Raw genomic sequence first — 24,906 nt, forward strand, 5'->3', positions numbered from 1 at the left:
CTTTCGTGACATGTACTGTTTACTCTCGACTATTTTACAAGGCAGTGCGCTGTGCGATCAACCTAGGCATGGGATTGAATATTTTCCCATAGCGTACTGATAGATCCTTGGACGCCACTGGCAAGCGGTTCAACCGCCTTCCAAATTTCTTCCGCAACTTCTTCCTTTGTCTTCCCTGCATCAATCTCCACCCACTTTCCCTCACCCCCACCGTCTTCCTGCATCTCCCGCCCAATTTTATCGAATACCTGCTTCACGCCTTTCTGCACTTCTTCTTTCTCGTATCTCTCTAGCCCATATCCAGCCCTCGTAGCTGCGACCTCTGGGCTGATATTGAGGAATAGCGTAAGGTCTGGCGCAGGCAGTCCAACGTCGGGAGCACGACACCATTCGTACGGTAGTCCCTTCCGAGCTGAAAACGCGATACCAGAGAACGCGTATCGGTCAGCGAGGACGGTCGTCCCCTGTGCAAGATGAGCTGTAATCGTAGATCTATGTATAGACGGTGTCATTGAACGCGAAGGGATGGCAAAAGCAGTGTGGTTGTGCTCACGCAAGTTCCCAGCGGTTAGCAGAGAAGAGGAGGTGAATGGTGCGGTCGTCTAGCTCAGACTCGGAATGGAGGTACGCGTCGATCATCTTCCCGATGGCTGTCGTGCGGACTGGGAATGCATTTGTATTCAGTTTGAGTGGGGAATTGTATTGGAAATGTACTGGGGAAGTGTAGCATGGCTACCTTTGTAGGCCCTCCATCTTGCGCGTTCTGCAGACGGTCGTGGAGGAGAGAGACTTGGGTACTTTTTCCGGATCTGTCTAGTCCCTCGATGACAATGAATGCACCGCGCTTTGAGCTCGACATGAGTGCGGCGGTGATAGTAATTCCCAAGTGTTCGCATCCTTGATTAGTACTTTGATTATTCTGAGTCCTTCTGCCTAATTAGCACGTACAGTACATCAGTGCGGCACTCCTTGCAAATAAATGTACAGTCAGTTCTGTGCCTTCAACTTGTCCTCGCGTGACAGATTGTCCAACACTACAAGTCGCAATCATATGCGAATTCTTACGAAATTGTGGAATGCACTCCTCTTCAGCCTCGTAGCCTTCTCGACTCGGCCGCTTTCAAAAGCCTAGTTCATCGTACCATCAGACTGCTGTACAAATCTAACAACGTTAATATTGTTACTGAAGTTATGGAAGGCCCGATATTTGGCAAGCCACTTATATCCCGTGCTGCACGGGGTTGATGCTATGTGCATGCTGTGCTTCCCTCTATCAATCCTTCAAAGCTTTACAGGTACAGCAGGTGCTTCATGACCAGTGTTCGTTTGAATACATCCCTCAGCCATCATTTTCATAATGGCTCATTGTCAACGTGTCTCTTCAACCTCATCAGAATCAGACTTTTCTCCAGCGTCGTCGCTTAGAACTTCCCCATCGTAAGTCGCTGCGTTGTATAACACATGTGTGGACTTAAGTTCGCATTTTCAGGCAAAAACAAGACAAGTAAGTATATCAAGCACTGTTCATCTAAACGCCTGACAATGTGCTTGTTATTTAGTGAGGAGCCGAACCACCCAGACCACTGGCAGGACCCGGCAGAGATGCACCCCAGTGGAGTGCAACCAATCATCACTGGTATGCGATATCCATCTCCGCTCAGCTCGTATTGACCATTTCCTTCAAGCCATTCGCGCGACTGATCTCACTCTTGGCCTCCGACGGATACCCGCTGGCTTCCACGCAGTGATCAAGGCCGACGGCGTTGAATACCAGACAAGCAATATATCTGTAAACGTAGACCAGGCTGTCGTCGAATGGCACGAGCGCATTCCTCTGTAAGTCATCCTTCAACCCGTCTGTTCTGCAGGTATTGAGAAAGACTCTAGGCCGCGCGAGCCATGTTCTAAAGTCCGGGTCAGCGTGTATGCCTCATTCGAATTGGGTCCCATGCTCTGTCACGATGAACTCCTCCTCACGTTCGAGATCTCGGTCGGAGAATTACTGTATCTCAGCGAAAAATCGAATTGTCAGTATCGTCCATTGCACACAATGCCTGACAAACGCTAACGAGCTGATGCAGCCAAAGAGTTACTGAGCGAAGTCATCAATGTCTGCCACGCCAACAGCCACATTCACAGACCGGCTGCGATTGCAATGGAAATATGCGCTCTACATTCTGCTAGAAGCATTGATGCAAATGATCTCGGGCAGGAGTGGGACGCCTCATCCATGCTTCCGTTATCGCTGAATCAACTTGTTGTTCAAGCACAGTGGTGTTTGGAGAGAGATGAACCTAGTGCCTTAGATGAAGTGATATCTCTTCATTATGATGCACTGGGATACTACAACGCCGGGCATGATTGCCGAGGGCAATTGCTTGGTAATCTAGCTGTAGTGCTACAAACTCGCTTCGAGCGTCGAGGCAATGACAGAGACTTGGATCAAGCTATCGCACTTCAGCAGGAAGCGCTGGCTTTGCACCTGGTCGGTCACACAGATAGGTCCATCTCATTAAACAACCTCGCGAATCAACTCTTCTCCCGCTTTGACCACCGAGGCAACGGCGAAGACTTGGATCAGGCTATCGCACTTCACAGGGAAGCACTGGCTTTGCGCCCGGTCGGTCACACAAATCGGTCCATGACATTAAACAACCTCGCGACTCAACTCTCCTCCCGCTTTGGCCACCGAGGCAATGGCGAAGACTTGGATCTGGCTATCACACTTAACAAGGAAGCGCTGGATTTGTGCCCGGTCGGTCACACAGATCGGTCCATTCTATTAAATAACCTCGCAAATCGACTCTCCTCCCGCTTTGACCACCGAGGCAACGGCGAAGACTTGGATCAGGCTATCGCACTTAACATGGAAGCGCTGGCTTTCCGCCCAGTCGGTTACACAAATCGGTCTGGGTCATTAAACAACCTCGCGAATCAACTCTCCTCCCGCTTTGACCACCGAGGCAACGGCGCAGACCTGGATCAGGCTATCGCACTTCACAAGGAAGCGCTGGCTTTGTGCCCGGTCGGTCACACAGGTCGGTCCATGTCATTAAATAACCTCGCGAATCAACTTTCCTCCCGCTTTCACCACCGAGGCAACGGTGAAGACTTGGATCAGGCTATCGCACTTAATAGGGAAGCGCTGGCTTTGTGCCCGGTCGGTCACACATATCGGTCCATGTCATTAAACAACCTCGCGAATGGACTCTCTTCCCGTTTTGACCAACAACACGACAGAGAAGACCTAGATGAGTCGCGAGAGAACCTACTCTGCGCATTGACGTTGTTGACGCAGCATGATCCTCGTCGACTGATAGTCCATCAATCTATATCTAACGTCTATCTATCATTCCATCGTTCAGAGCTTCACGACACCGGCCCTGGCGAAAATACAGATAGTCTGAATGCTGCCATGCATCATTTTAAGGCAGCAACAAATATTGTCTCTGCAGGCTTCCTCTCCCGCCTGCGGGCAAGTCTAAGTTGGGTGCGCCATGCTAGTCAACATTCACATGGTACTCAACTGGAGGCTTATGCGACTTCTATGCTACTTCTGGACGCTTATATGTCTGCGACAGCCTCAGTATCATCTCGTCATAATACCATGAAGGAATTCCCAAATACACTCGCCGTGGATGCTGCATCGTGTGCTCTTCGTAGCGGTGACATAGGTCGCGCTATTGAGTTGTTGGAGCAAGGCAGGACCATCATCTGGACCCAGATGACTCGACTCCGCACGCCTCTTGACAGGCTCCAGACTTGCGGCGATCATGCAGTGACTCTGATGAAGAAATTCGCAGACCTTAGCTCCCTCCTCGATAAATCTCCAAGCCATCCAGAAGGGACCCAAAGAATCGATGTGGAAGCAGAAGCCACCCGGTACAGACGTCTAGTGGAGGACTGGAATGGAACTGTAGAAGAGATCAGGAAGATCGAGGGCTTCTCTAGCTTCCTGCTTCCCCCTTTGTTCTCTGATCTTCAAGCTGCAGCTCGTGATGGGCCCATCATCATACTCATCGCAAGTGAATCGTCTTGCGATGCCATTATTATCCCGCACAAGCAACCTCCCACCAGCATTCAACTCCCTATCGATATTCAGAAACTCGTCAAATTGATAAACACATTTCCAGAGGCAGTTGAAAAAGAGACCGGGCAACAACAAGCACTAATGAAAGCTTTGAACGAGTTGTGGAACAATGTCGTTGGCCCAGTGGTCGAGAAATTGGGCGGATTGGTACGACTAGGTTCCCGAATATGGTGGTGCCCTACATTCCTCTTCAATTTCTTACCGTTGCATGCTGCTCGCGAGTACAGAAATGGGGGAAAGTCTCTTTCGCAGCTGTATATATCTTCATACACCCCATCTCTCACCGCGCTGATCAAGGCTCGCGCAAGTCGTGACAGACCCACGTCGGTGCCCTTCGTCGCCATCGGTCAGAATTGCCCAGCCGGTGCCTCTTTCACTTTGGATGCTGTAGAGCCTGAGCTGGAATTGGTGCGGAAACTTTTGCCTCCTCCCCCGACTGTCTCCTTCTCCAAGATAACCAGCGTTGATGCCACGAAATCGAGAGCACTGTGCGCATTGCGAGAGAATACTTGGTTCCATCTCGCGTGTCATGGGACGCAGGGATTTGACGAACCCTTTCAGTCGGCCTTTCTTATGCGCGACCAGCCTCTTTCGCTCCTTGATATTGCACAAACGGATCTGTCTCGGCATCATTTTGCCTTTCTTTCTGCCTGTGAAACCGCGGTCGGTGACTTCAATACGCCCGACGAAGCGATACACCTAGCGGCCGGCCTGCAATTTGCTGGGGTTAGGAGTGTCATCGGGACTTTGAGACTGTATAGCTACACAATTTGTACACCCAATTGAATCTCGTATTTTCCAGTTTGTTGCCTCGGAGCCGGGGGTGATCGCTTCTAAGGTGCAAATCCTGATGGTTTGTGGGTAAGAATGAAGTTGCACAACACCGATCTGGCATAACATCTCATGTGGTAAGACACACTTTGCGATGAACGTGATAATCGAGTGTCTGAATTGCCTATGGGCGTTGAATGCACTCCTACTCATCATGCAGCACCGAAACCCAGTGCTTATGAAAAGCTCGGCCCTGGCAGGATAGGAACATCATAGAGTAAGTAGTCGTTCGTTATATTTTCGGAATTGATACTATCAGTGTTGAAGCTCGCGAGGGAGTCGACATTTCCGTTCATGACCTGATTTTTGAAGACTTCCATTGATTTCTGACACAGATTCCTGAACTGTCGTTCAGTACGAGTAAAGAAAGCTTTTGCGCGATGGCTGTAGATACTATCAATCCTGTAGCAAAGGTCATCTCTATACTATCTCGATCCCAAAATGCCACATCATAGGCTACTCGCTGCTTCAGGGAAATTGGTTCTAATCGCGCTCCCGTTCAAACAGCTCGAAAAGATGCTTTCCATGTGCTTGCGTATACCGTCATGGAAACTCTGATTGGGGATGAGTTGTTCCACGTTGCCGATGACGGATGTTGCCTGTTGCACAAGACCAAAATCGACATACCTTGAAAGTGCTCATATAAGCGACAACAAAGTAGTCAAAGGGACGTTACTCACATGTCGTCATAATAGCTATGGGGTCGGTGTTAAGCCTAGCTCATTAACGATCACAACCTTTACTCACGTTGTAGCGTTTACTTTTACTTGGTTCTTTTTCAGGGCCTCTTTGTCTTACAACATGGGCCAATCTTCATCGTTAGCCAACAGTTCGGTCGCGCCTCACAGGGGACGTAGATGATGATAGTCTTCGAACATGTCGGGGAATATCTGTCGATGCATGGATCCAATCTCAACATCTGAAAGAAGCTTGAATGACTATGGACGTACCATCTCCCCCGTGAAGTAAATGGGGACATCATCGGACATGAGCCTCACTTTTTCTTCTGAATGACGCGCTGTGCAGTAGATAGACTCGTGAAGCACTGCGTAAATCGGGTTGGTGTCAAAGTTCTGTATTCTCTGTGTACTGTCGATAAGCCCACATGACACATGAGAGCTTCCCAAACGTGTCCAATTCTGTGATCGCTCGGAACACGAGCTCTGCGCATATGAATGAGCCCTCGTTGGCGAAATTGAAGCAAAATTACATACGATGAACCCGATCGATGCGGCCTAAGCATATAATATGAGAAGCCATCCTTTCACAGTAAATCGAAACCTACCATGCGATCCAAATTGCAGGCCGAGTTGTTGCCACCGTGAGACCGTCAAATTCCCGCCGTTCGGAATGACTACATTATTGCCCTCTAGGAAACCTAAGATCCGACGGACCTGTGGTAGATCAATAACTTGGTGGAGGTAGACTTGTCTGAATTTCGAACATTTCGAACATCTTGGGGATACTGTGCATAGTAAACCTTGTTTCGTTCTTCCACCTTCACTAGACAAACTGTCAGTTGAAATGAGGGCAGACGGTTAGGCGCCTGTCAACGAGGGCTTCATAAACTGGGTCGGGAGAGTCGACCATGGGTGGCCAGCGATGAAGACCTCTTAGGCCATTACTGTAAAATTAAAGGTAGGTTGCGGTACACTAGAAGCCACCGAAAATTTGCCCGAGTATTGTCCATTTACGTGCTTCGGGGTCTTTCTTGCCATCGAGGAGAAAGTGACGAATGGTCTCACAGTCTCTGACTATCTTTCACGTGAATACACGAGCGGTACTTAGCGTTATGGGGAAATGCCTGCCAATATTATCTGCACGGAAGTGTTTGGGTGTTCGACAAGGGCCCACCTCACCGAGACAGTCAGATGCGTTGAGATCGGTGAAAAGATGATATCCCTAGCCTGTACATAAAGATGGTTCAGGAGCGCCAGTGCTTTCAAGTGCAAAGGAAGCTGCAAAGGACGGGACATCACCGACGGCCGCGCCCGTTCTTTCCCTTCATTGCAGTTCGTTTCCTCTCCCGCTCCTCTTCCCGTGCCCTCGCGCCACGCTGACGAGGATCAATAACCTCATAATCTTTCTCAGCCTTCCTCGTTTCTTCCCCATCGTCCTTCGGGAAGTGCAAAGCATGACCAATGAATCCGCGATCGTCATCCACTTCAATACCCGGATCCTCTCCACTAGGAATAGTTCCGCCTCCACTGTCGTCCACACGATCGCCCTCTTCTGCAATGTCCTCCATCTCCAAGTTCGCGTTCGACTGCAACAATCCCCTGAAGCTGTTCAAAGCAGCTAGGACATCGCCCTCATCCTTCTTTCCCTTCCCTTTCTTCTGTAATCCCCGCCCCTTGGAGTACTTGGCGAGTTCTTCCTCGAGATAGGACTTCGTCGGTTTTGTCTTCTTCCGTGCAGCTTCCTCGTCGCTATCATCGCCACCTTCTCGCTTACGCGTCAGTCTGCGAATCTCGTTCTCCATCTGCTCAATTTCAGTGCGTCGGGCATCACTATTGATGTCATGCGTCAACTTGCAGTCCAAGAGGTTATAAAATATTAGAAACCTTCCAGAAGCCTTCTCTTTTGCGTGTGTTTCACGGATTTTCTTGATGTCCTTATCTGCACCCTCGGATTTGCTACTTTTTGAAGGTTTCTCGTGCTGATACTGATCTGTGTTATTCGTTATTCGGCGTAGCTATAAAGTACGTACCTTGGATGATTCCTTCTCAGATGCACGTTCTCGAGGTGGTTCATTAGATTTCTTCGGAGGACCAAGCAGAGCTTCTGGCATTGGAATGCCTATTGCGTCATGATTGTCGACCACTGCAACCTTCTGCTCAGCTGTATTTTTTGCGTGATCGTTGACGAGTGAACTCACGGTCGGGTCGTGCAATATTTTTCTTCTTGAACGCCACGGGTTCGGTTTCGTCATCCTGCTCTCCCCCAAAGCTCAAAAGCTTTACATCTCTTCGTGGAGTCAGCAGTACAAGCGTAAATTACAATTGTTGACTCACTTTTTAGCACCCCTCCGACGTTCGGCCTCTTCTCGTTCACGCTGACCAGCTTCTCGAGCTCGCTGCTGAGCACGCTTCTCGGCAGCAGTGATTCGGGGTATAATGTCTGGGAATGGATTGTCGACTATTGTTATCGACTTGATTTTGGGTGGACTGGGTCATGAAGGCTAGTGAGCTTTGAAAGGAAAAGGCAGCCACAAGTTGGTGTCAAACCTACTACACGGGTCGTTCATTTTCGCCAATCTCTGGAAGGGGTGAATTGATGTTGGTTGACTAAGCCCCTAGCATAGAGTCACCTACCCATCTCCCCGATTTTCATGACGTCTAAGTCAAAATGAGTGAGAAATATGACACCATGTCTAACCTCCAAACGTACTATACACGGTGTCCCCCATTACCCTCCCGAAAAGCGTGTGTTTGCCGTGCAATTCATCCGCTCTGTCTACCAGGAGTGAAGTCAATATCGTCGATTACCAAGTGTCACTGAGATCTTTCTCACCAAGAGTGATAAAGAACTGGGAATCATTAGAATTCTTCGTCCCATTGTTGGCCATAGCGACAAGCCCACGGTGAGCATACCGCAATCGCGGGTGAATTTCATCCTCGAATGGTTCTTTGGCAAGTATTGTGACCATGCATCAAGGTAAACCACGATAAAGACACACCTCCATAGAATGACTCCCCTCCTCCACCTGTCCCTGTTTTGTCACCGGTTTGGACTAGGAAACCCGGTACGATTCTGCAAGGAAATTTAGAGACCCGTTCTGAACACCCTGACTCGGAATAAGGTTCTAACCTATGAAATATAACACCGTCATAATAACCTGACCTCTGAATGAGCTGGGCGCCTTGGTTTCAAACCAAAATCAATTCCTAACCTTCTAGCGCGAGTGCGATGAAATTCCGGCATGTTTTTGGCGTTTCCTGGGTGCACACTCAGCAACCAAGTCACATACTCCACAGATACAGTGCACACCTTTGACCATAGCTCAATTTCAATCTCTCCTGCAGTTGTGTCAATTACCACTCGTCCGTTTGTTGGGAGCGCCATTGCCGTTTACGAGTGAGGTTCAAGTGAAGCTGAGGTTGTGCGCGTGCTAAGTGGACAACCCTAAAAAGGGAATTACAGGACAGTATCAATTGCCAGTGAATTTGTTAGACGGGTTTTTTTGCACACACCATGGGTCGGGTACGGAGATCTCGTACACATCATGCACAACGTGACGTGCATCGAGCATCCCGCACAAGGGTATGCACTCACTTTCTGGTCTCTGTTTCTTTATTGACTCCCAATAGGCTCGCACAAAAGATCTCGATCAAATTCAGCTCATCGATCTAGACCCGAAGGTACTGAAACTTTCTTCAGCTCATGCGCTCCATCTAAATTCTTATATAGAACCGAGCTGCTCTTGAAGCACAGCCCATTGATCTCGAGAAACCTGGTCTTGCCCAGCATTACTGCGTCGAATGTGCAAAGTAAGTCGAACTGTTACCATACTTTTTCAGTCAACTTGATCATGTCATTAAAAAGATACTTCGAGACTGATTCTGCGCTCCTGTCACATTGGAGGGGGAAAGTACATAAACGACGATGCAAAGTTTTGAAGCAACCTGCATATACGATAGAAGAAGCAGAAAGAGCTGCCGGACTTGGGCGAGAAGGGAAAAGAACGCCAATTTCTGCACAAGCCATGCCGATAGATACTTAGGTGCGACTATCATATCGAGTTTTTTCTTCAGCGCTCACACATGCCCCGTAGCGTCCAACATTGTGACCTAAGAATGGTCGTCCGTCTTCATCTCATCGGTCGAGAACTCCTGGCCACACGTGACAGCTCCTTGGGCTATCGTGCCTCGAGTCAGACATTGGTGCTGTCATCAAGTGCGTAGGCCCGGTATGATAACTGGGCGCGGATGACCAGCATCAAGTCAAGAATATATAATCGTTCTCTAGTCCTTGTTTGCTTAACATCACTCAAGCGGTCATTCCTACGATAAACCGCTTAAGAATATCAGACTGATTGACCAAGGAACTGTGCATCCTGTGTACATCGTAAAGCAGATAGCTGCTGGGCGACAGTATCTTTTTCCCTTGACCATGTTCGTGTTCGGTTTCTGATCAAAGAGAGTCGAGCCTGGTTCGCCAAGCAGAGGATGGTGTTCTCAAGGGTCTCCCGGTACTTAATTATCTGTTCTTAGAAGCAGTTAACCGCAGGTGGATTCTAAATAGGCATGTCCCGCAGAAAGCGCTGCAGAGGTCACTAGAGCACAAATTGAGGCCATTAGCTGCTGCGCCGCCGCCGCTTCTCAAGGGTATGTAGTGTGGCTATCGTCGTTGAACGTTGAGACTCTATAATATGTTAAGTGTTCACCATGTGTTCCATACCAGTACGACCTTTATCACTCGCTGCTCGAGATGCAATTGAAGATCTCCCGACGGACTTTACGAGTGCCCTTTCAATGCCACAACACCAGCAAGTTCTCGAGGCCTTCTCGCACAACCCAAGTGTGTTGTAGTGTACAGTGATGGTATCTGGCAAGGAGAAACACGTCTTTGCGACTGTAAGAACACGTCGGTCGATCGTTTGCGTCATGTATCAATTAGGAAATCTGCAATGTTCTTCAAATGTTCTGGCACATTTCATGTTTCGAAGCTTGAAATCAAAGAATGGTGTGTGCAGAACTGTTCTATAGACTAATATAATGCAACTTTGTCAAGAAACGGTATGATTTCGATGGGTTCTGCGACCACTGTGCAAAAACTCATGCAAACCTGTTGTTTTCTCCAAAGTGGCTGAAATGTGGACACCTGGCACCAGTTTGGTACTAGGTGCCTGTAATAGGACCTCGTGTTCGGCATTCGCCGAATGCACACCTCTTGTACAATTACAACGATTACCTAAACCGGCGTGACCGGCATCTGTCAAATTTCAAACTCCTCGCTCGCAAATTTCTCCGAGATCGACCAGCATAGTCCAGACTGGTCACGAGTCTAGTATACCTACACACCAACTGCCGCTTTTGGCCGAACAGATATAGTGCGAAAACTATTTAGCGACCTAACTACGAGCTGGATCTTGACTATAATAAAGCTTTTGTAGGTAAATAGCACATTTATAGAGTAAAGCTAACAAAAAGAGGTTGTGTCAGTGCATTTGACCTGATGTCTGGCAAAAATAGGAAATAGGTCACCTGGGCCTGCATCGGGGCTCGACGTGAGGCCACATGAATAATATTTTTGCTATATCAGATGGAAACCTGTGGTAAAGATCAGAAGCGGAGACATCTGAGAGAGGTTGTATGTATATGACACTGATGCTGGGCACTGACTCCGACCTATCTGTTTACTCCTATGACAGTCTACTGACCGCCGCTAATCTGCATGTCATCGACTCTCAACTATTAGTGATCTGGATATCACTGCAGGCCTTCCAGTGGTTTGCTGGTTCATGGTAACAGTCCAAGCACATAATATTAGTACACCTATATACAATGATAGACACTAACGAAAATGACAAGTTTTGTGGTATAGGTATTTTAACATACTGAAACATGTGAAGTGCAAGCTTGATCGTCCTGAAGGCAGTCAGAAGAAATAAGGGGACTGGGATAGAAGAGGGCTGCATGCATGCAGAACTCAGTCCAAACATGATCAAGTACTTCATTGATGCCTCGTACTCCAATCCAATTCACCTTGGCGCCGCTTGACTGATCTAATCATGCTTCAATGAATGTACCTTGCAATGGTACTTGAGAATCCCACATTGGCCATCTGTCTCTTGGGAAGTATGGATATGCACCAATAAATGCTAACCAAAAGGCATCATGTCCCCAAGTCCATAATGGTGACTCTGGATCCACTTCCAATACCAGCCATGTCTCAATCTCCTTCGACAATGATGCCCAATTTTCTCGATTGCAGGAGTCGAATGCTGGTGGAAGTGGGAGAAATGGAATGCTATCATCGGAGGGGGAGCAACACTGTGATCAGCTATATCTTGAAATAAATACAGCTGCATCACGATGTAAGTACTTTGTGTTTGCGACAGAACGTGGACTCACATCACTCGAGGGTAGCAAATCCACTTGCCAACTATCAGAATCCCTCACATCCATTGAGACAGTGTTTATGACTGGAGTGGTAAATACCCCATACTCCTCGTCAATAGATACTGATATTTGAATGGGCTGCAACAGATAATTGTGAAGATTGAGTTTGTTTTCAATCAAACAACGACTCACGATGTTTTCTTGTAGAAGACCCTCTGGTAGCATGCCTGAAAAACAGATTGTGAGAATTAGTGGTTGCAGTGATATGCAGCCAGTCTCTTCATGTTGTATGTCGGGATAGACAATAGAACTGTTAGTGAGTGTTCCCGGATCCATGGTGAAACATTGGAGCCTGAAGTCTGAGAAAGTGAGCCGTTGTGAGACTTTGGACTTGTCGTTCAGAATCAATATTGCAAAGCACATGACCAAGTCAGCTCAACAACTTCAAGTCATTCTGTGATATCATCGTCCTCAGACTCCTGCAAGCCATTGACTCATCCCATTTGTGAGTCCCATAGTTTTTGTTGTTGAAGCAGAGCTAATTTACAGATCACAACCAGGGGCGGTTCTGCACCATAACGTCCTCCTGTTATAGAGACGCTCACAGTATCATTGTTGTGTACGACGTGACTGATAACAGGCAAGTCATTTCACTTTCCTCCCATCTTCACCCTCCTTTCCCTATGAACAACTCATCTGACGAAAAATTCACAGCCTTGTATGAAAAACTTTATCCTTCCACACCATAATGTCCTCATACTATAGAGGTGACTCATGGTATCATTGTTGTGTATGACATTACTGATAACTGGTGAGTCATTTCACTTCCCTCCCATTTTATCCTTTCTTTTCGCTGCAAATGACTCATCTTACGATCAATTTGCCGCCTCGTATGAAAAACTTCATTTTCCTCCATCTTTCCTCACTCCTACTATAGAAGCGCTCACAGTATCATTGTTTTTTATAGTGCTTGATAGGTACTACTGCCAAAGCCTCAATCAACCCTCCAGCCACTCAATCGACTTGCCCTGCACATCCCATCATGAACAATAAATTTGTTGACGGTGATAGTATGTTTTCATTGCTCTGTTATTTAAATGGTTGTTTATATTTCACTGCTTTTTATTTACAGTCATACAATATTGCGAAGATGGGGGCAAGCATGTTGTTTGCACAGTGTGCCCTCGCAAAGCAGGTGTCTTGCGCACAATGGCCATCCAACACATCGAAAAGCACATCGCCCAGAGCAGGCATCAATGGTTCTCTGAAAGGTTTGTCAAGAAACGACAGGACACTACTCCCATACCGCAACTTGAGAATTTGCGACCTAAGAAAGCTGGGGCCCCCGTCTTCGCCACAACAAACACCAAACCCACTGTGTCTCCCCACGATTCTAACAACCCATACATGGATGCAGACATGCCTGATGTAGACATGGAGGTCCCACTATCTGAGCTTTTGAATCATACCACAGGTGATCGGACACCTGAGTTCGACAGAGTGCATCTGGACCTATTCTCCGAGCTCCAAGCAAGTCTTACCTGTGGGGAAATTCCTTCCTCAATGCCTCTCGCCCCCGTAAATGACGAGCATGAGCTCTTCGATGATTGTACGCCTGATTTTGGCATTGAAGTTCCCGGTGAGTGTGATATTTGATCCGTGCTCTATAACAATGCACTTAACAAAGTTCACAGATGATGGCAAGTACGATACAACAGGCTCCAATGTTATTTCCTCTTGAGATAGTCCAACATACCCATGGACATCCAAAGCAGTGAGTTTTTTCTCCATACAAGTTGCAAACTCGATGCTCATAGCATCAAGAACTTTATAATGTCACTTCTTTTTAGTTCTCCCTGCCACCCATTTTCTGATGGACAGAAAAAGGCCATCATCAATTGGGCTAGAGAGCTCGGTGCTCGGGATGTTCCCTCATTTGGCGCCATCAAGAAAGTCCAGAAACACATCGACTGTCTCATTGGTGATCCAACCGAGAAGGTCTCGGCTCGCTCGGGGGACATCTTTTACATCAACAATATTGCAGAATCAATTGCTAGAATTTGTCTGCTATGTTACCTAGGTGTATATGATACTGACAATATCTCAGGACTATGCGAACCCGCTCACACGGTTCGCGATACAAGATTACCCTAAAGATGGAGGCGATGGAATGTCACAGGTGTTTAATGGCATGAAGATGCTACTTGATCTTCCATCACCGCCAGCAGTTTGGGTTGATGGCACGATATATTTTGTCAATGAGCTACTGCAAGTCCAAGGCATACTTTATCCCAGAGCGCTTCTTTCTTGGATTGTGTCCTTCTGCTAATGAAGTTGAACCTGGAGCTCAGTCAAATGTGAAAATTCAGCAGACCATTCAGTCAAAACCCAACATAGAACCTGTACCCCGGACATGCCAAAAGGTTGTAGAAGCTGTGCAGCCAGAGGCTGGCCGGCTGTACTAAATTCACGTATATGTGGTACTGGCCAGCACGTAGAGGCATGTACAGTAATATGTGACTAGCTATATACTAGGTATCAGCTATGGACGTAGGACCAGTGCTAGCCAGATATCAAATGAGAGAGAGCTGGTCCATAGACCCTGACCAGCCAGAGATGTAGGACCTGTACTGGTCAGACATCAAATGAGAGGGAGATGGACCCTAGAACCTGTCCAGCCAGACAGGTGGGACCTGTACTGGCCAGATATCAAATAAGAGGGAGCTGGCCTGTAGACCCTGTCCGGCCAGAGGGGTAGGACCTGTACTGGCCAGACATCAAATTAGAGGGAGCTGGATCATAGACCCTGTCCGGCCAGACAGGTAGGACCTGTACTGACCAGACATCAAATTAGAGGGAGCTGGCCCTTGGACCCTGTCCGGCCAGAGGGGTAGGACTTATACTGGCCAGACATCAAATGAGAGGGAGCTGGACCGTAGAACCTGTCCGGTCAGACAGGTAGGACTTGTACTGGCCAGACATCAAATGAGAGAGAGCTGGCCCGTAGACCCTGTCCGGCCAGACAGGTAGGACCTGTACTGGCCAGACATCAAATGAGAGGGAGCTGGCCTGTAGACCCAGTCCAGCCAGACAGGTAGGACCTGTACTGGCCAGACATCAAATGAGAGAGAGCTGGCCCGTAGACCCTGTCGGGCCAGACACATAGGACCTGTACTGGCCAGACATCAAATTAGAGGGAGCTGGCCCTTAGACCCTGTCTGGCCAGACATCAAATTAGAGGGAAACTGGCCTGTGCCAAAACCTCTTGTTGCTTGGGCATATTTTGGGCAGACTTCACTTTGAGCAGAAGAGTAATGAGAGCTGTATACTGGTGACAATATAGTTAAGATACCACAATCATCTTGTCTTTGAATGAATTCTCTACATCCAGCACAAACTGTTCCCACAAAAGCACCTGCCATTGTGCATAAGCTTTATGCCCAAGCTTTGTAGCTTCTTTATACCTTCTCTCCCATTCACCCATCTTATGCCTAAACCAGCCAACTGTCCAACCCATCTCATGCCGAATCAAACTTAATTCTTCTTTCCAGCCTTTGCTTTTAACCAATTGACACTGTAGACTGATTCTTGTAGTAAGAATACATATGAAATATAAAGCACCACTCACATTCATTTATCCATGCATCCTCACGAAGATCACCACCATTGTTGATCCTCCAAAACCATGCTAGTCTGTCTGATCCCTGACCATATCTATTCTCTTCAGTCACTTCCTGGTTCACGGTGAGCTGGCTGGGCTGGATTTGTTGATAAACATCCCTGAGAGTTTCTTCATCCACTCCTAGTCTCTGCATGGCATCCCTTGCCCTTTGGTAACTTCGAACACACTTATCTATTTTTATCTGGCACTGAAAAGCATCTTGCTTTGACCTGGTACCCATCCAGGTGGAATCTGCACTTCGGAAGTATTGACGATAAATGATGGCTTTATGACCAAGAGCCTGTCGTAATCTTTCTAGGCAATCATTTACCTGACCCTGCCGTAACTGGAGTTCTTTGATCTGTAGAGCACCCAAGCCAAGGGCTACAGCATCCTTGTGGGGCACTGATGATGGCATCCAAATACCCATCACTTCTGCAGGAACTTCATCGACGATCTCTTCTGAGGTAAACTCGACATCTACAACTTCTTCCCCTAGCTCCTCAGTATCTGCAGTGCAAAATCTGGTGTCATCCACGGGCACTGTACCTGAGTTTAATTCAATGCCCTGTGTCATGGCATCAGTTTTTTTGTGATATTTTGATATATGTGCAGCTAATTTTTGCTGTTTCTCTGCGACCACAACCTTTTGAGTAGCAGATGCATCTCTGGGAAGCCGCCAAATATCTACTTGTAATGCATCCCTAGGGCTGAATTAAAATGCTGTTGATTGTGAGGCTAATGAAATGACTCACTGCACATCTTCCAAATTGATACCTTCAATAAGCCAAGATACCAGACCCAATTTGCCGGTATCAGCATATTCTGTTTCGGTTAATTTAAGCCTTATGTCTGCCATTGTTGGTGCTTCAAATCCTCCATCAGAATGTACACTGAAGCCAGTAGAAGCTCTCAAACGCTCACCTTTATCTATTTTTAGATTGTATATATCAAGATGAGCCCCCCACTGTTCCACGGCTTGTCTCTCGTCACTTTCCCACATGATGACTTTGTTGACATCCAAGGATTTTGTAAGATCATCAAATGGAATCTTTGTGTCATCAATGCCCTTATTTGCTCTTTTGTACTTTTGCAACAGGGTCTTGACTGATAATATTTAATCAAAGTCTTATTGACACCAAATATATGACTCACCAATATGAACAAGTTTTTTCCAATTTGAATTCCACATGTGTTACAATAACATTTACTCCTATTTCATTTTTCCTTTGCAACCACGCCGCCGACTCTAGACTCATCTAGACCCGGCTATTCTCTTATCAAGCGGGCTGTCCGCACTTCTCTTCTTCTTGATTGTAACATAGATACTATCTTGCGCCGCATGGCGGTTTCACCTATCTTTGCTATCTTGATAGGTTGTACTCTTTTCCTATCTTTGTTACCATTCTTGTCGTGGCTGCGCCGCTCCCTTTTACCTATATAAACCCCATGTACCATAGATGTATCCCTTAACTTAATCTACTGGGTTTTCCCCTTGAATCCTGATCTACAAGGTCTCCACCCTTGTAGCCTGAACTCTGATTCTAAGACAGTCACTCACTGTCTTAGCCTGAACCCTTGATTGCGGTAGAAGTGCTAAAACCACTCACCACTGATCCTAGACAGAAGCTGCGGCTCGTCTAGTGAGAACCCTTGATCCAGAAACCTTCCTTGTGCTAGGAAGGCCGACGAACTGTCAACTCGACCGGTCTATCTTTGACCTTTGACAGAAGAACTATCCCAGTCGTAACAGCATGTGGTCATCAAGGATTTCTTGACGGTGGGCTTGGCTCACGGAACGAGCTGTTGGGGATATCTTGTTGAAGGGAGCCCAGAGTGTCTCCAGAATTTCCCCATCAACCTGGGCAGCTCCAATAATGAAGTTCAGGCTGTATCTAGCGAAACAAGCCAGGTTATGAGCACTAAGATGAAATTTCCCCACAGCAGCCACAATCTCTGCATTTTCAGGTAGTCTTAGGCCAGGGCAGTTGTCAACACGATCTGCAAAGTGAAGGTTCCACTGACACCCCACATCGTAAATCACCAAGGAGGTATCAATTCGGTTGGCAGCGTATTTAATACCCTCACATATGGAGTAATCAACATTCATTTGGCTTAACATAATTTTGTCAGCATATTATGTCATGACACAATAAATCAAAGAAGACTTGCCATTCACCCTTCTGGAAGTCTACTACTGAGTGAGGTACAAAACATCCATGCCTAGCACAAGCTGTGGCACCCACCCCAGTGGCTCGAAGGTTGCTACATGTGGAGCTCTTCTCACACATTGAGACACTGAAAATGAAAAATGAATTAGCTGACTCACCTCTTTGCTTTCCATTGCTGAGGCCAAGTGAGCTTGATAACGAGCATCAGCCACCATATAACCTGTTCCATCTGAGAGGAAGATGTCTAGTTCAGGCTGATGCATGTTCATATGCTGAGCAGTGAAGTTCCCATCGACGACCAATCTCCTCATAATCAGCCACCTGCAATGCACAATTAGCCTTGTTTAACCTTAGAGTCTGGGCTTGCATCCAGTTTGCTCTGGGGCAGCATTATGTCTACCCTAGGTAGAACTAAGGCTGGCCAGCTTCCTTTCCCAGCTAGACTGGCTGGCCAGGATGCTAGCTGGCAGCTGTAGTAGCTGTACCAGCCAGACCATTTAATAATTAAACAACTTGCCTTTCATACTTCTGCTCCCAAAGCAAAGACATATTGATTCCTGGCTGCGGACAAGAAGGGCAAAAAAGAGCAAGATCACCAGGGCCAGGCTCTGATTTAACATCATGGCCAAATCCAAACCATTTTTCAGTTCTTTAAGTCCTGCCAAAGCCGGGATACTCTCATGAGTTCACGGTATCGATCCTGCCAATACATGCCGGATATTCAGAAAGAGCTACTGTATCAAGTACACTTAAACTCACCAGGACAGTATCTTGGAATGTGTTATTAGTCAGCCTTGTGAGTTTCTCATAGAAGCTCCTTGCAGAAGTCTTGCATTCCAAGGCATCATTGAGAAAATGATCCAACACCTCAAAGGTAAACACGGTCTTTGGATGGGTGAAGCTGGCAGGAAATAGTCCTGCTTTTAGGAGTTGTACATGCTGGGAATCGGATCCCAGGCAATGACACCATGCTACGTTATGCATGAACACCCCAGAAGAATGTACAATAGTGACTGGTGGTATTGTGGGCCAAGGCTTCAACCTTGGAGTCACACAGTTGTGAAGCTTCATACCAAGGGCAAGATTCTCCACTATGGCCTAAGTACCATATTAAACCCTGGTCAGCTAGCTTGACATCCTCGAAGCACTTCCTGGTCCACAAACGAATTTTGTGAAATGGTGATGACTGATGCAACTTGACCATGCAAGGGCGACACCAGCCATGATCTCCAGTGCAAGTTAAACAACTGAATATGCCCTCAGCACTTTGGCAAGTCTCACAGATGCCAGCACAGGTAAATTGTTCCGATTCCAGGATGATGTCTAGATATAGATTCCGGTAGGCCAAATACTCTGCTATGAAGTTATTTTGGGTCTATATTATGTATTATGAGAAGAGAGTTATCTGTAAGCTAGAAAATGCGAGTTGTACCTTGGTTTTTCTTGCATCCTGAGCAGCCTCTCCTTCCAAACCAAAGTCAGTGAATGTCTTGATGTCTGACAAATCCATCAAGACCTCCTTTGCTCGTTTCCTGGGGCTCGAGGAGGAGGAACATTTCCCCGATATTTCATACAGTGAATCAGCACGAGATTCGAGCCATGATGGCTTTCCCCTCCTTCCAATTGTAGGTTTGTAGGCAATATAGTTGACATCCAGGTCTTTTCGTTGTGACAAACTACCCCTGTCTTTGAAAGAATATGAAACAGACTTGAGTCGGTTTTTTTTCTGGCCAGACATAATACTTGGACCAAGGAATGAGAATGAACATTACAAAGTAAGGCGAGTAATGCAATAAAAAAAACCATCCCCATCAAATCTGGTCATATCTTCTCTTGATAGATTAATTAACTCTATTACCGCCTAGCTGCTACCCTTCCAACCCCATCAATTTTTCCCACCTTCTTCTTACAAACAGGTTTCAGACCTCTACCAGCCCCCACCCACTTGAGAAGATCATGCTGGATCGGAAAGCTTGGCCTTGGAATGCCTTGCTTATCATGGACCTTATCCTTGATAAAATGGGCGATCACGATCCTCTCGCCATCACCCCAACCTGGGACTCCATGTTCCAGCACCTTGCCTGCAATATATACCATAGTCCTAGGGGGATAACCTAGTTGGGTGCCCAAGTCTGGAAGATCTAGTATAGCCTGGTTGGCTTGGCCAAGGCTAACTAGAAGGTCGTAGAATGGTGGTGATGCTCCTGGATCTCGGTGATGCGGTGTCTCTCGGTTGACAATTACCTCAATTCCAGAAAAGACAGGGCCAAACAACTGGTTTTGAGGTACAAACCATATTCTTCAGTCTAGACACGGATTCAATACCAGCAAGATACTGATCCGGCGCAATAATACTAGTAATAGCCGACCAGAGTTGTTCAGGCACAGTAATTTCAGATAACCAACGCCGAACAACAGGCAAACCGAGCTGGGGTGATTGGTACAAATCATCTTGGAGATGCTAGCTCTGTTAAGTTAGTTTTGTACTTAAACAAGCCTAGAAAGATTTACTTACCTCTTGGCACTGCATGAATCCACCAGGGCATAAAGTCACCCGCCCTGCTCCAAACTCCCCCCCCCCCTGGAGGCACGACAAAACCTTGTGAACGCCAAGGGCTGTTTTTCTCTTTAGTTGCCTTGGCCAAAGACCGGTCTAGGACAGGTCTGAGCAACTTGATCAAGCTATTGGCCTGTTCCTAAATATAAACAGTTACAAATGATTTGACTGCATGTCTGAAAGTTGGGCGCACCATTCAATCAGGCACCAAGATCTCTGGCAAATACCAAGCGAGTATCCTTCCGTGCTTGTCAACAAACGTGGTCAGCTCCGAGATGTGGCCGAAAGAAGGAGTTTTGAAATATTTTGCAAGTTTTTCTCTTTGTTGACACCTTAGCTTGGTCTGCAAAACGGTGGACATCCCAATCCATCCTTACTGGGGTCAAACAATCACAAATAGATCCCGGTCAAATTCAAATAAAATCTTACAGCTATTAATGGCAGCATAAGCTATGGTGACCGCAGCCCTGGAGAGTTCAATCTCGGCAATCTCCCCGGTCTTGACTTGTGTGGCAGAACTGGAAAGTTGAACCTTCTGCCACTCGTTCCACAGTCTCATCCTGAAATTTGGAGCAGTTCAGCACAACTGAGTCTTAACTTAAAACCTGCTTACTTTGCTTTTTCTAGTAACCTATCATCTATCTTAGTATATGAGAATAATTCAAAAGGTGATGAGTTCCGGAGTAGCTCATCTACGCGGCTAGAGAGGTTTTTAGACAGTTTTGTCACAGGATCTTCCATGGCAGAAGCAAAAGAAGAACAGAAGATTAATGGCGTCAGGTGGCAACAGGAAAACTTTTCCAGTAGTTTCGAGCTAGTCTATATGGAGAATTACCAAATTGAGATAATGTGAGGCGATGTATGTAATGGCTACCATAATGCCTTAGATGGATTTGATAGGCTGTTAACCTCATGATGACCAGAACTGGTAGGATTGTAGGAGACTGCTGATGGCATTATCTGGTACAAGAATTGTAATACTAGCCTGCTCAGAAGCCATTGCATACACCACCTCGCAAACACGTGCAGTACAGGAATAGTGAGACTGTTCTTGTACTGTAAGGAAGATAAGATGATATTCGTATCTAGTACAAGAATAGTCGGATAGTCCAACTATTCTTGTACTGAGCAAGCTAGCTTGGCAAAGCTGCTCAAGAAGCCACCAGCTGCACCACCTCACAAATCCGTCCAGTACAAGACTAGTGAGACTATTCCTCTGTTCTTGTACTATAAGAAAGATAAGATGATATTTGTATCCAGTACAAGAATAGAAGAATAGTCTGACTATTCTTGTACTATGAGGAAGATAAGATGATATTCGTATCCAGTACAAGAATAGTCGGATAGTCCAACTATTCTTGTACTGAGTGAGCTAGCTTGGCAAAGCTGCTCAAGAAGCCACCAGCTGCACCACTTCACAAATCCGTCTAGTACAAGAACAGTCAGACAGTCCGACTATTCTTGTACTGAACGAATGAGCTTGGCAAAGCTGCTCAGGAAGCCATTGCATACACCACCTCACAAATACGCCCAGTAGAAGATTAGTTTCACTATTCTAGTGTTATATTTAGACTTGCCACAGACACTACTCAGAATTCTAGTTGGGCAAGAAGTACCGGCTGGCCAGTTACTTATTGTGGGCGCACTGGCACAGTCACATGTCCCATCATGGGTGATCAGTCACATGACTTGTTACTTGGGCGAAGGGTGGCGTGCTCAGCCTTTCTTTTGTAAGCTTTGTTGTAAGGTATTACATGACGAAGCTAGTATAAAGTAAAGAAAACAACAAAAATACTAAGATGTACAGAAAAAACTAAACTAGCTAATACAAAGCTGCAGCGGAGGGGCCCTCCCTGCCTTGGCATTGTACAGCACACTACTACAAGAAACAATTGAATGTATATATAAATAAGTCAAGGATGGTCTGCAAGCGTTGTGTTAGCACTTGGGGTGTGAATGTAAATCAAAATTACCTGAGAGTGAATTTACCAAAAAAAAACAACTGTAAGCGGCAGTCAGAGTGCATTCTGTCAATAATGAGAGAGATACCTTGATAAACCGCCAGATTACCCAAGTATTGGACAGTGCAGAGGCTAGGCACGCCAGCGCGCACACTAGACCTCCCTGCCCAAGGTTGATGGTGAGGGTGGATAGGCGCACCAGTGTGCACACTAAACCACCCTCCAAGTCCCCAGAATGCTCAAGCATAGAGGCTAGGTGCACTGGCGTGCACACTAGACCTCCCTGCCCAAGGTTGATGGTGAGGGTGGATAGGCACACCAGTGTGCACACTAAACCACCCTCCAAGCCCCCAAAGTGACCAAGCATAGAGGCTAGGCGTGCCAGCGCACGCACTAGACCTCTGAGCTCAAGATTGAGGCCGCTAGAGAGGAAGAAAAGGGGTGAGCATAAGAGTTCTCAAGATAGTACTCACCTTACAAAAGAAGACCTATAAAAGAACTGAAGCGCTATTCAGTAAGGATTTTGAGATAAAAAGAGATATACTTAAGTTAAATAGATGCTCCTCATTGACCATTAGGCACTTACACAGCTGCAGCCTGTGTAAGTGCCTAATGGGATAAGGCGGCAGTGTTGAGTGGAGAGAAACAAGAAAGTCAACCGTGTGAATGGGTGGTGGCGCCTTTAGGCCACAGCATATTTGCCTTTGTTTACATTCGCACAGTGCCAGCTCAACAATTCAAGCACATGACTTTTGCGGCCACCTGATGTGTTGTTGTTTACTGCGCCACTCATTGTCCATGGTCACATGACTGTTGGTTCAACCGGCCGGTTCAGTTTCTGCACCTCACACCTTCCTTCTTTCTACTAAGTCCTTCGTTTCAGCACTATGACTAAGAATACTGCCAAAAAGCAAGCTGCCGGTGGTGTTGCTAGGCGACTCAGTGGACCTCTGGGATCGCCGGTTGCCTCTCCTCCTCCAGCAAGCCCAAGTAGTGAGGGGGAGGTTGAGGTAGTACAACCAGACGCCCACAGCTCAGTAAGTCCTTTCTTCATGCATTTACTGTTGCTAATATTTGTTAGTGGTGTCTTATTTGCCGTGATGGTGCTGAGGGGGACGTTGTGCTCTATGAGTGCAGCGCTTGCCCTCGGGTCATGTGTAGCAGGTGCCTTGATGTGCCGTCCGACTCTCGCAGCCTGGTGGCTCAACCGGACATCCTTTTTTCACCCTTGGCTGTAAAATTAGACCTAGTATTTTGGCAACTACCATTTTTACCATAGACACTTTCATGGGCAACTACCAGTTCACTCTTTTGACCTATTGCATGGCACTTGCCAGGTCCCTATTTGGGGGCTTTCACAGCCGCATTTTGAAACTCAGCTATGTTTTCAGTCACAAATGTGTTCTCCACATTTGTCAGATGTTTTGATATGTTATCAGGCCTCTCCACATTATTCCCACACTCCGCATTTTCGCATTTTTAGCCACATGCTGTGGGAATTACCCCACAACACCCAAAACATCACCCAATATGGTACACCACACAATTATAATTATTTCCACACCCTCCCCACATCATTGCAGCTTCACCACCACACCACAATAGCTCCCCCTTTATATATAAGTAGTAGTTTAGTATATATATATATGATAAAATATAATAGACTGCTTTTTTTGTTTGTTTGTGTGACTGCTCCTCCTCCAGGGGCAATTCAACATAGGGTAGGGTACAAAACACTTTCGCATTTTTGCCCATTTGGTGGGGAAGTGTTCTATGATATTTAGAACATGTCTATGAGCATATATGAGTATATTCCCGTCTTTATTTGAACCCCTGAAGCGTCCTACATCAATAGATATAGTGCATATGCAAGAAAACACAGAATATGTTCTCATTTGATTATTTCTAGGTGGACAGACTTAAACAAATGATTCCCAGCATCTATTCAACAATAGGAACAATGTATCAAGAGCCCAAGACCATAGGAGAATACCCTGTTGCATGGTGTGCCCCCCCTCTCCTGGTGGTTTACCCCCTGTGAAAATTTTTCCTATAGGACCGGACCTCAATTGAGGTAAGGGGTCTATCCCTATGTATATTTGGAGTAAATCTATCATATAGCTGGCCCAGGACACACATAGGATCCTTCTACAGAAACAAAAACATAGAGAATCGCATTTTTCACACTTTTGATGTTTTTAACTGCCTTACTCTTGCATAAATGACCAGTCCTGCTCATATATAATCAGTAGAACATTCCCACATATTTTCTAAGCCAAGTATCAGCCCTACATAGGGCGCAAATTTGATATCTGATGTACAGGGGGCATTTCTACTGATAAGAAGCCTACATAGTAATCAAGCCTGTGACAAGCAATCAAAGACCTGGAATACCTCCCATATATGTCCCTGATAATGACTCTGAGACTTTAGACAGATCCATGAAGGACTGACTGAATGACAAGTAAAATGACATATGTGTGAGAAGTGACAATTGCCATCTTTTTACACAAAGTCACATTTATATATGATACAGGTCAAATATTTCATTAAAGATATGCAGGATACATG

At 46.4% G+C, this 24,906-nt stretch overlaps 10 protein-coding genes across 10 annotated transcripts; 3 read left to right on the top strand and 7 right to left on the bottom strand.

The window, feature by feature from the left end:
- Positions 1-62: 62 nt before the first annotated feature.
- On the bottom strand, positions 63-859 carry EDB93DRAFT_1085216 (thymidylate kinase-domain-containing protein; the record flags this gene model as incomplete). The annotated part of the gene is made up of 3 exons (XM_041445892.1): positions 63-492; positions 554-662; positions 715-859. 3 exons carry the CDS (start codon positions 857-859, stop codon positions 63-65), a joined length of 684 nt encoding a protein of 227 aa, XP_041307783.1.
- A 150-nt stretch (positions 860-1,009) lies between these two features.
- Positions 1,010-4,899, top strand: EDB93DRAFT_394463 (CHAT domain-containing protein). Its single transcript, XM_041456254.1, has 6 exons — positions 1,010-1,437; positions 1,490-1,504; positions 1,560-1,636; positions 1,686-1,836; positions 1,888-2,027; positions 2,082-4,899. The coding sequence occupies exons 1-6, from the start codon at positions 1,358-1,360 to the stop codon at positions 4,874-4,876; spliced, it is 3,258 nt and encodes a 1,085-aa protein (XP_041307784.1). The 5' UTR covers positions 1,010-1,357; the 3' UTR covers positions 4,877-4,899.
- Positions 4,900-5,349: 450 nt separating this feature from the next.
- Positions 5,350-6,287, bottom strand: EDB93DRAFT_1146090 (uncharacterized protein). The gene is made up of 6 exons (XM_041449485.1): positions 6,207-6,287; positions 6,136-6,156; positions 5,872-6,084; positions 5,669-5,811; positions 5,602-5,616; positions 5,350-5,548 (listed from the first exon to the last, which is right to left on the bottom strand). Exons 1-4 carry the CDS (start codon positions 6,207-6,209, stop codon positions 5,764-5,766), a joined length of 285 nt encoding a protein of 94 aa, XP_041307785.1. The 5' UTR covers positions 6,210-6,287; the 3' UTR covers positions 5,350-5,548; positions 5,602-5,616; positions 5,669-5,763.
- Positions 6,288-6,750: 463 nt separating this feature from the next.
- On the bottom strand, positions 6,751-9,104 carry EDB93DRAFT_1146091 (cyclophilin-like domain-containing protein). Its single transcript, XM_041449486.1, has 13 exons — positions 8,912-9,104; positions 8,814-8,859; positions 8,732-8,759; positions 8,601-8,674; positions 8,435-8,548; positions 8,312-8,377; positions 8,236-8,259; positions 8,153-8,180; positions 7,936-8,088; positions 7,800-7,888; positions 7,632-7,744; positions 7,486-7,586; positions 6,751-7,431 (listed from the first exon to the last, which is right to left on the bottom strand). The coding sequence occupies exons 1-13, from the start codon at positions 8,984-8,986 to the stop codon at positions 6,897-6,899; spliced, it is 1,446 nt and encodes a 481-aa protein (XP_041307786.1). The 5' UTR covers positions 8,987-9,104; the 3' UTR covers positions 6,751-6,896.
- Positions 9,105-9,115: 11 nt separating this feature from the next.
- Positions 9,116-9,644, top strand: EDB93DRAFT_1085241 (uncharacterized protein; the record flags this gene model as incomplete). Its single annotated transcript, XM_041445896.1, has 4 exons — positions 9,116-9,184; positions 9,232-9,282; positions 9,332-9,411; positions 9,467-9,644. 4 exons carry the CDS (start codon positions 9,116-9,118, stop codon positions 9,642-9,644), a joined length of 378 nt encoding a protein of 125 aa, XP_041307787.1.
- A 2,008-nt stretch (positions 9,645-11,652) lies between these two features.
- EDB93DRAFT_1103970 (uncharacterized protein) lies at positions 11,653-12,321 on the bottom strand (the record flags this gene model as incomplete). The annotated part of the gene is made up of 3 exons (XM_041447365.1): positions 11,653-11,916; positions 11,998-12,123; positions 12,178-12,321. 3 exons carry the CDS (start codon positions 12,319-12,321, stop codon positions 11,653-11,655), a joined length of 534 nt encoding a protein of 177 aa, XP_041307788.1.
- Positions 12,322-13,812: 1,491 nt separating this feature from the next.
- On the top strand, positions 13,813-14,257 carry EDB93DRAFT_1059045 (uncharacterized protein; the record flags this gene model as incomplete). Its single annotated transcript, XM_041444794.1, has 2 exons — positions 13,813-14,067; positions 14,093-14,257. Coding segments are annotated over 2 exons (420 nt in total), but the record flags the coding sequence as incomplete, so codon positions are not given.
- Positions 14,258-16,058: 1,801 nt separating this feature from the next.
- On the bottom strand, positions 16,059-18,032 carry EDB93DRAFT_1057763 (uncharacterized protein; the record flags this gene model as incomplete). The annotated part of the gene is made up of 5 exons (XM_041444773.1): positions 16,059-16,350; positions 16,402-16,513; positions 16,571-16,654; positions 17,426-17,515; positions 17,972-18,032. Coding segments are annotated over 5 exons (639 nt in total), but the record flags the coding sequence as incomplete, so codon positions are not given.
- Positions 18,033-19,839: 1,807 nt separating this feature from the next.
- On the bottom strand, positions 19,840-20,079 carry EDB93DRAFT_1059891 (uncharacterized protein; the record flags this gene model as incomplete). The annotated part of the gene is made up of 1 exon (XM_041444806.1): positions 19,840-20,079. A coding segment is annotated over one exon (240 nt), but the record flags the coding sequence as incomplete, so codon positions are not given.
- Positions 20,080-22,192: 2,113 nt separating this feature from the next.
- EDB93DRAFT_1103973 (uncharacterized protein) lies at positions 22,193-23,128 on the bottom strand (the record flags this gene model as incomplete). Its single annotated transcript, XM_041447366.1, has 6 exons — positions 22,193-22,253; positions 22,348-22,376; positions 22,424-22,757; positions 22,809-22,823; positions 22,922-22,944; positions 23,048-23,128. The coding sequence occupies 6 exons, from the start codon at positions 23,126-23,128 to the stop codon at positions 22,193-22,195; spliced, it is 543 nt and encodes a 180-aa protein (XP_041307792.1).
- Between the last annotated feature and the right edge of the window lie 1,778 nt (positions 23,129-24,906).

This window comes from Suillus bovinus, assembly GCF_016758785.1.
Source record: "Suillus bovinus strain UH-Sbo-P2 chromosome Unknown EDB93scaffold_27, whole genome shotgun sequence".
Lineage (NCBI taxonomy): Eukaryota > Fungi > Basidiomycota > Agaricomycetes > Boletales > Suillaceae > Suillus > Suillus bovinus.

Excerpts from the sequence above, each read along its gene's own strand:
- EDB93DRAFT_394463 (XM_041456254.1), top strand. The coding sequence starts at position 1,358 with ATGGCTCATTGTCAACGTGTCTCTTCAACCTCATCAGAATCAGACTTT. Across the intron at positions 1,637-1,685 it reads AGTGCAACCAATCATCACTG|CCATTCGCGCGACTGATCTC; the intron begins GTATGCGATATC and ends ATTTCCTTCAAG. Across the intron at positions 2,028-2,081 it reads TCTCAGCGAAAAATCGAATT|CCAAAGAGTTACTGAGCGAA; the intron begins GTCAGTATCGTC and ends GAGCTGATGCAG.
- EDB93DRAFT_1146090 (XM_041449485.1), bottom strand. Across the intron at positions 6,085-6,135 it reads CCGCATCGATCGGGTTCATC|AGCTCGTGTTCCGAGCGATC; the intron begins GTATGTAATTTT and ends TCATATGCGCAG. Across the intron at positions 5,812-5,871 it reads TTTACTTCACGGGGGAGATG|ATATTCCCCGACATGTTCGA; the intron begins GTACGTCCATAG and ends ATGCATCGACAG.
- EDB93DRAFT_1146091 (XM_041449486.1), bottom strand. The coding sequence starts at position 8,986 with ATGGCGCTCCCAACAAACGGACGAGTGGTAATTGACACAACTGCAGGA. Across the intron at positions 8,549-8,600 it reads AGGGGAGTCATTCTATGGAG|AACCATTCGAGGATGAAATT; the intron begins GTGTGTCTTTAT and ends TACTTGCCAAAG. Across the intron at positions 7,889-7,935 it reads CGTCGGAGGGGTGCTAAAAA|AGATGTAAAGCTTTTGAGCT; the intron begins GTGAGTCAACAA and ends GACTCCACGAAG.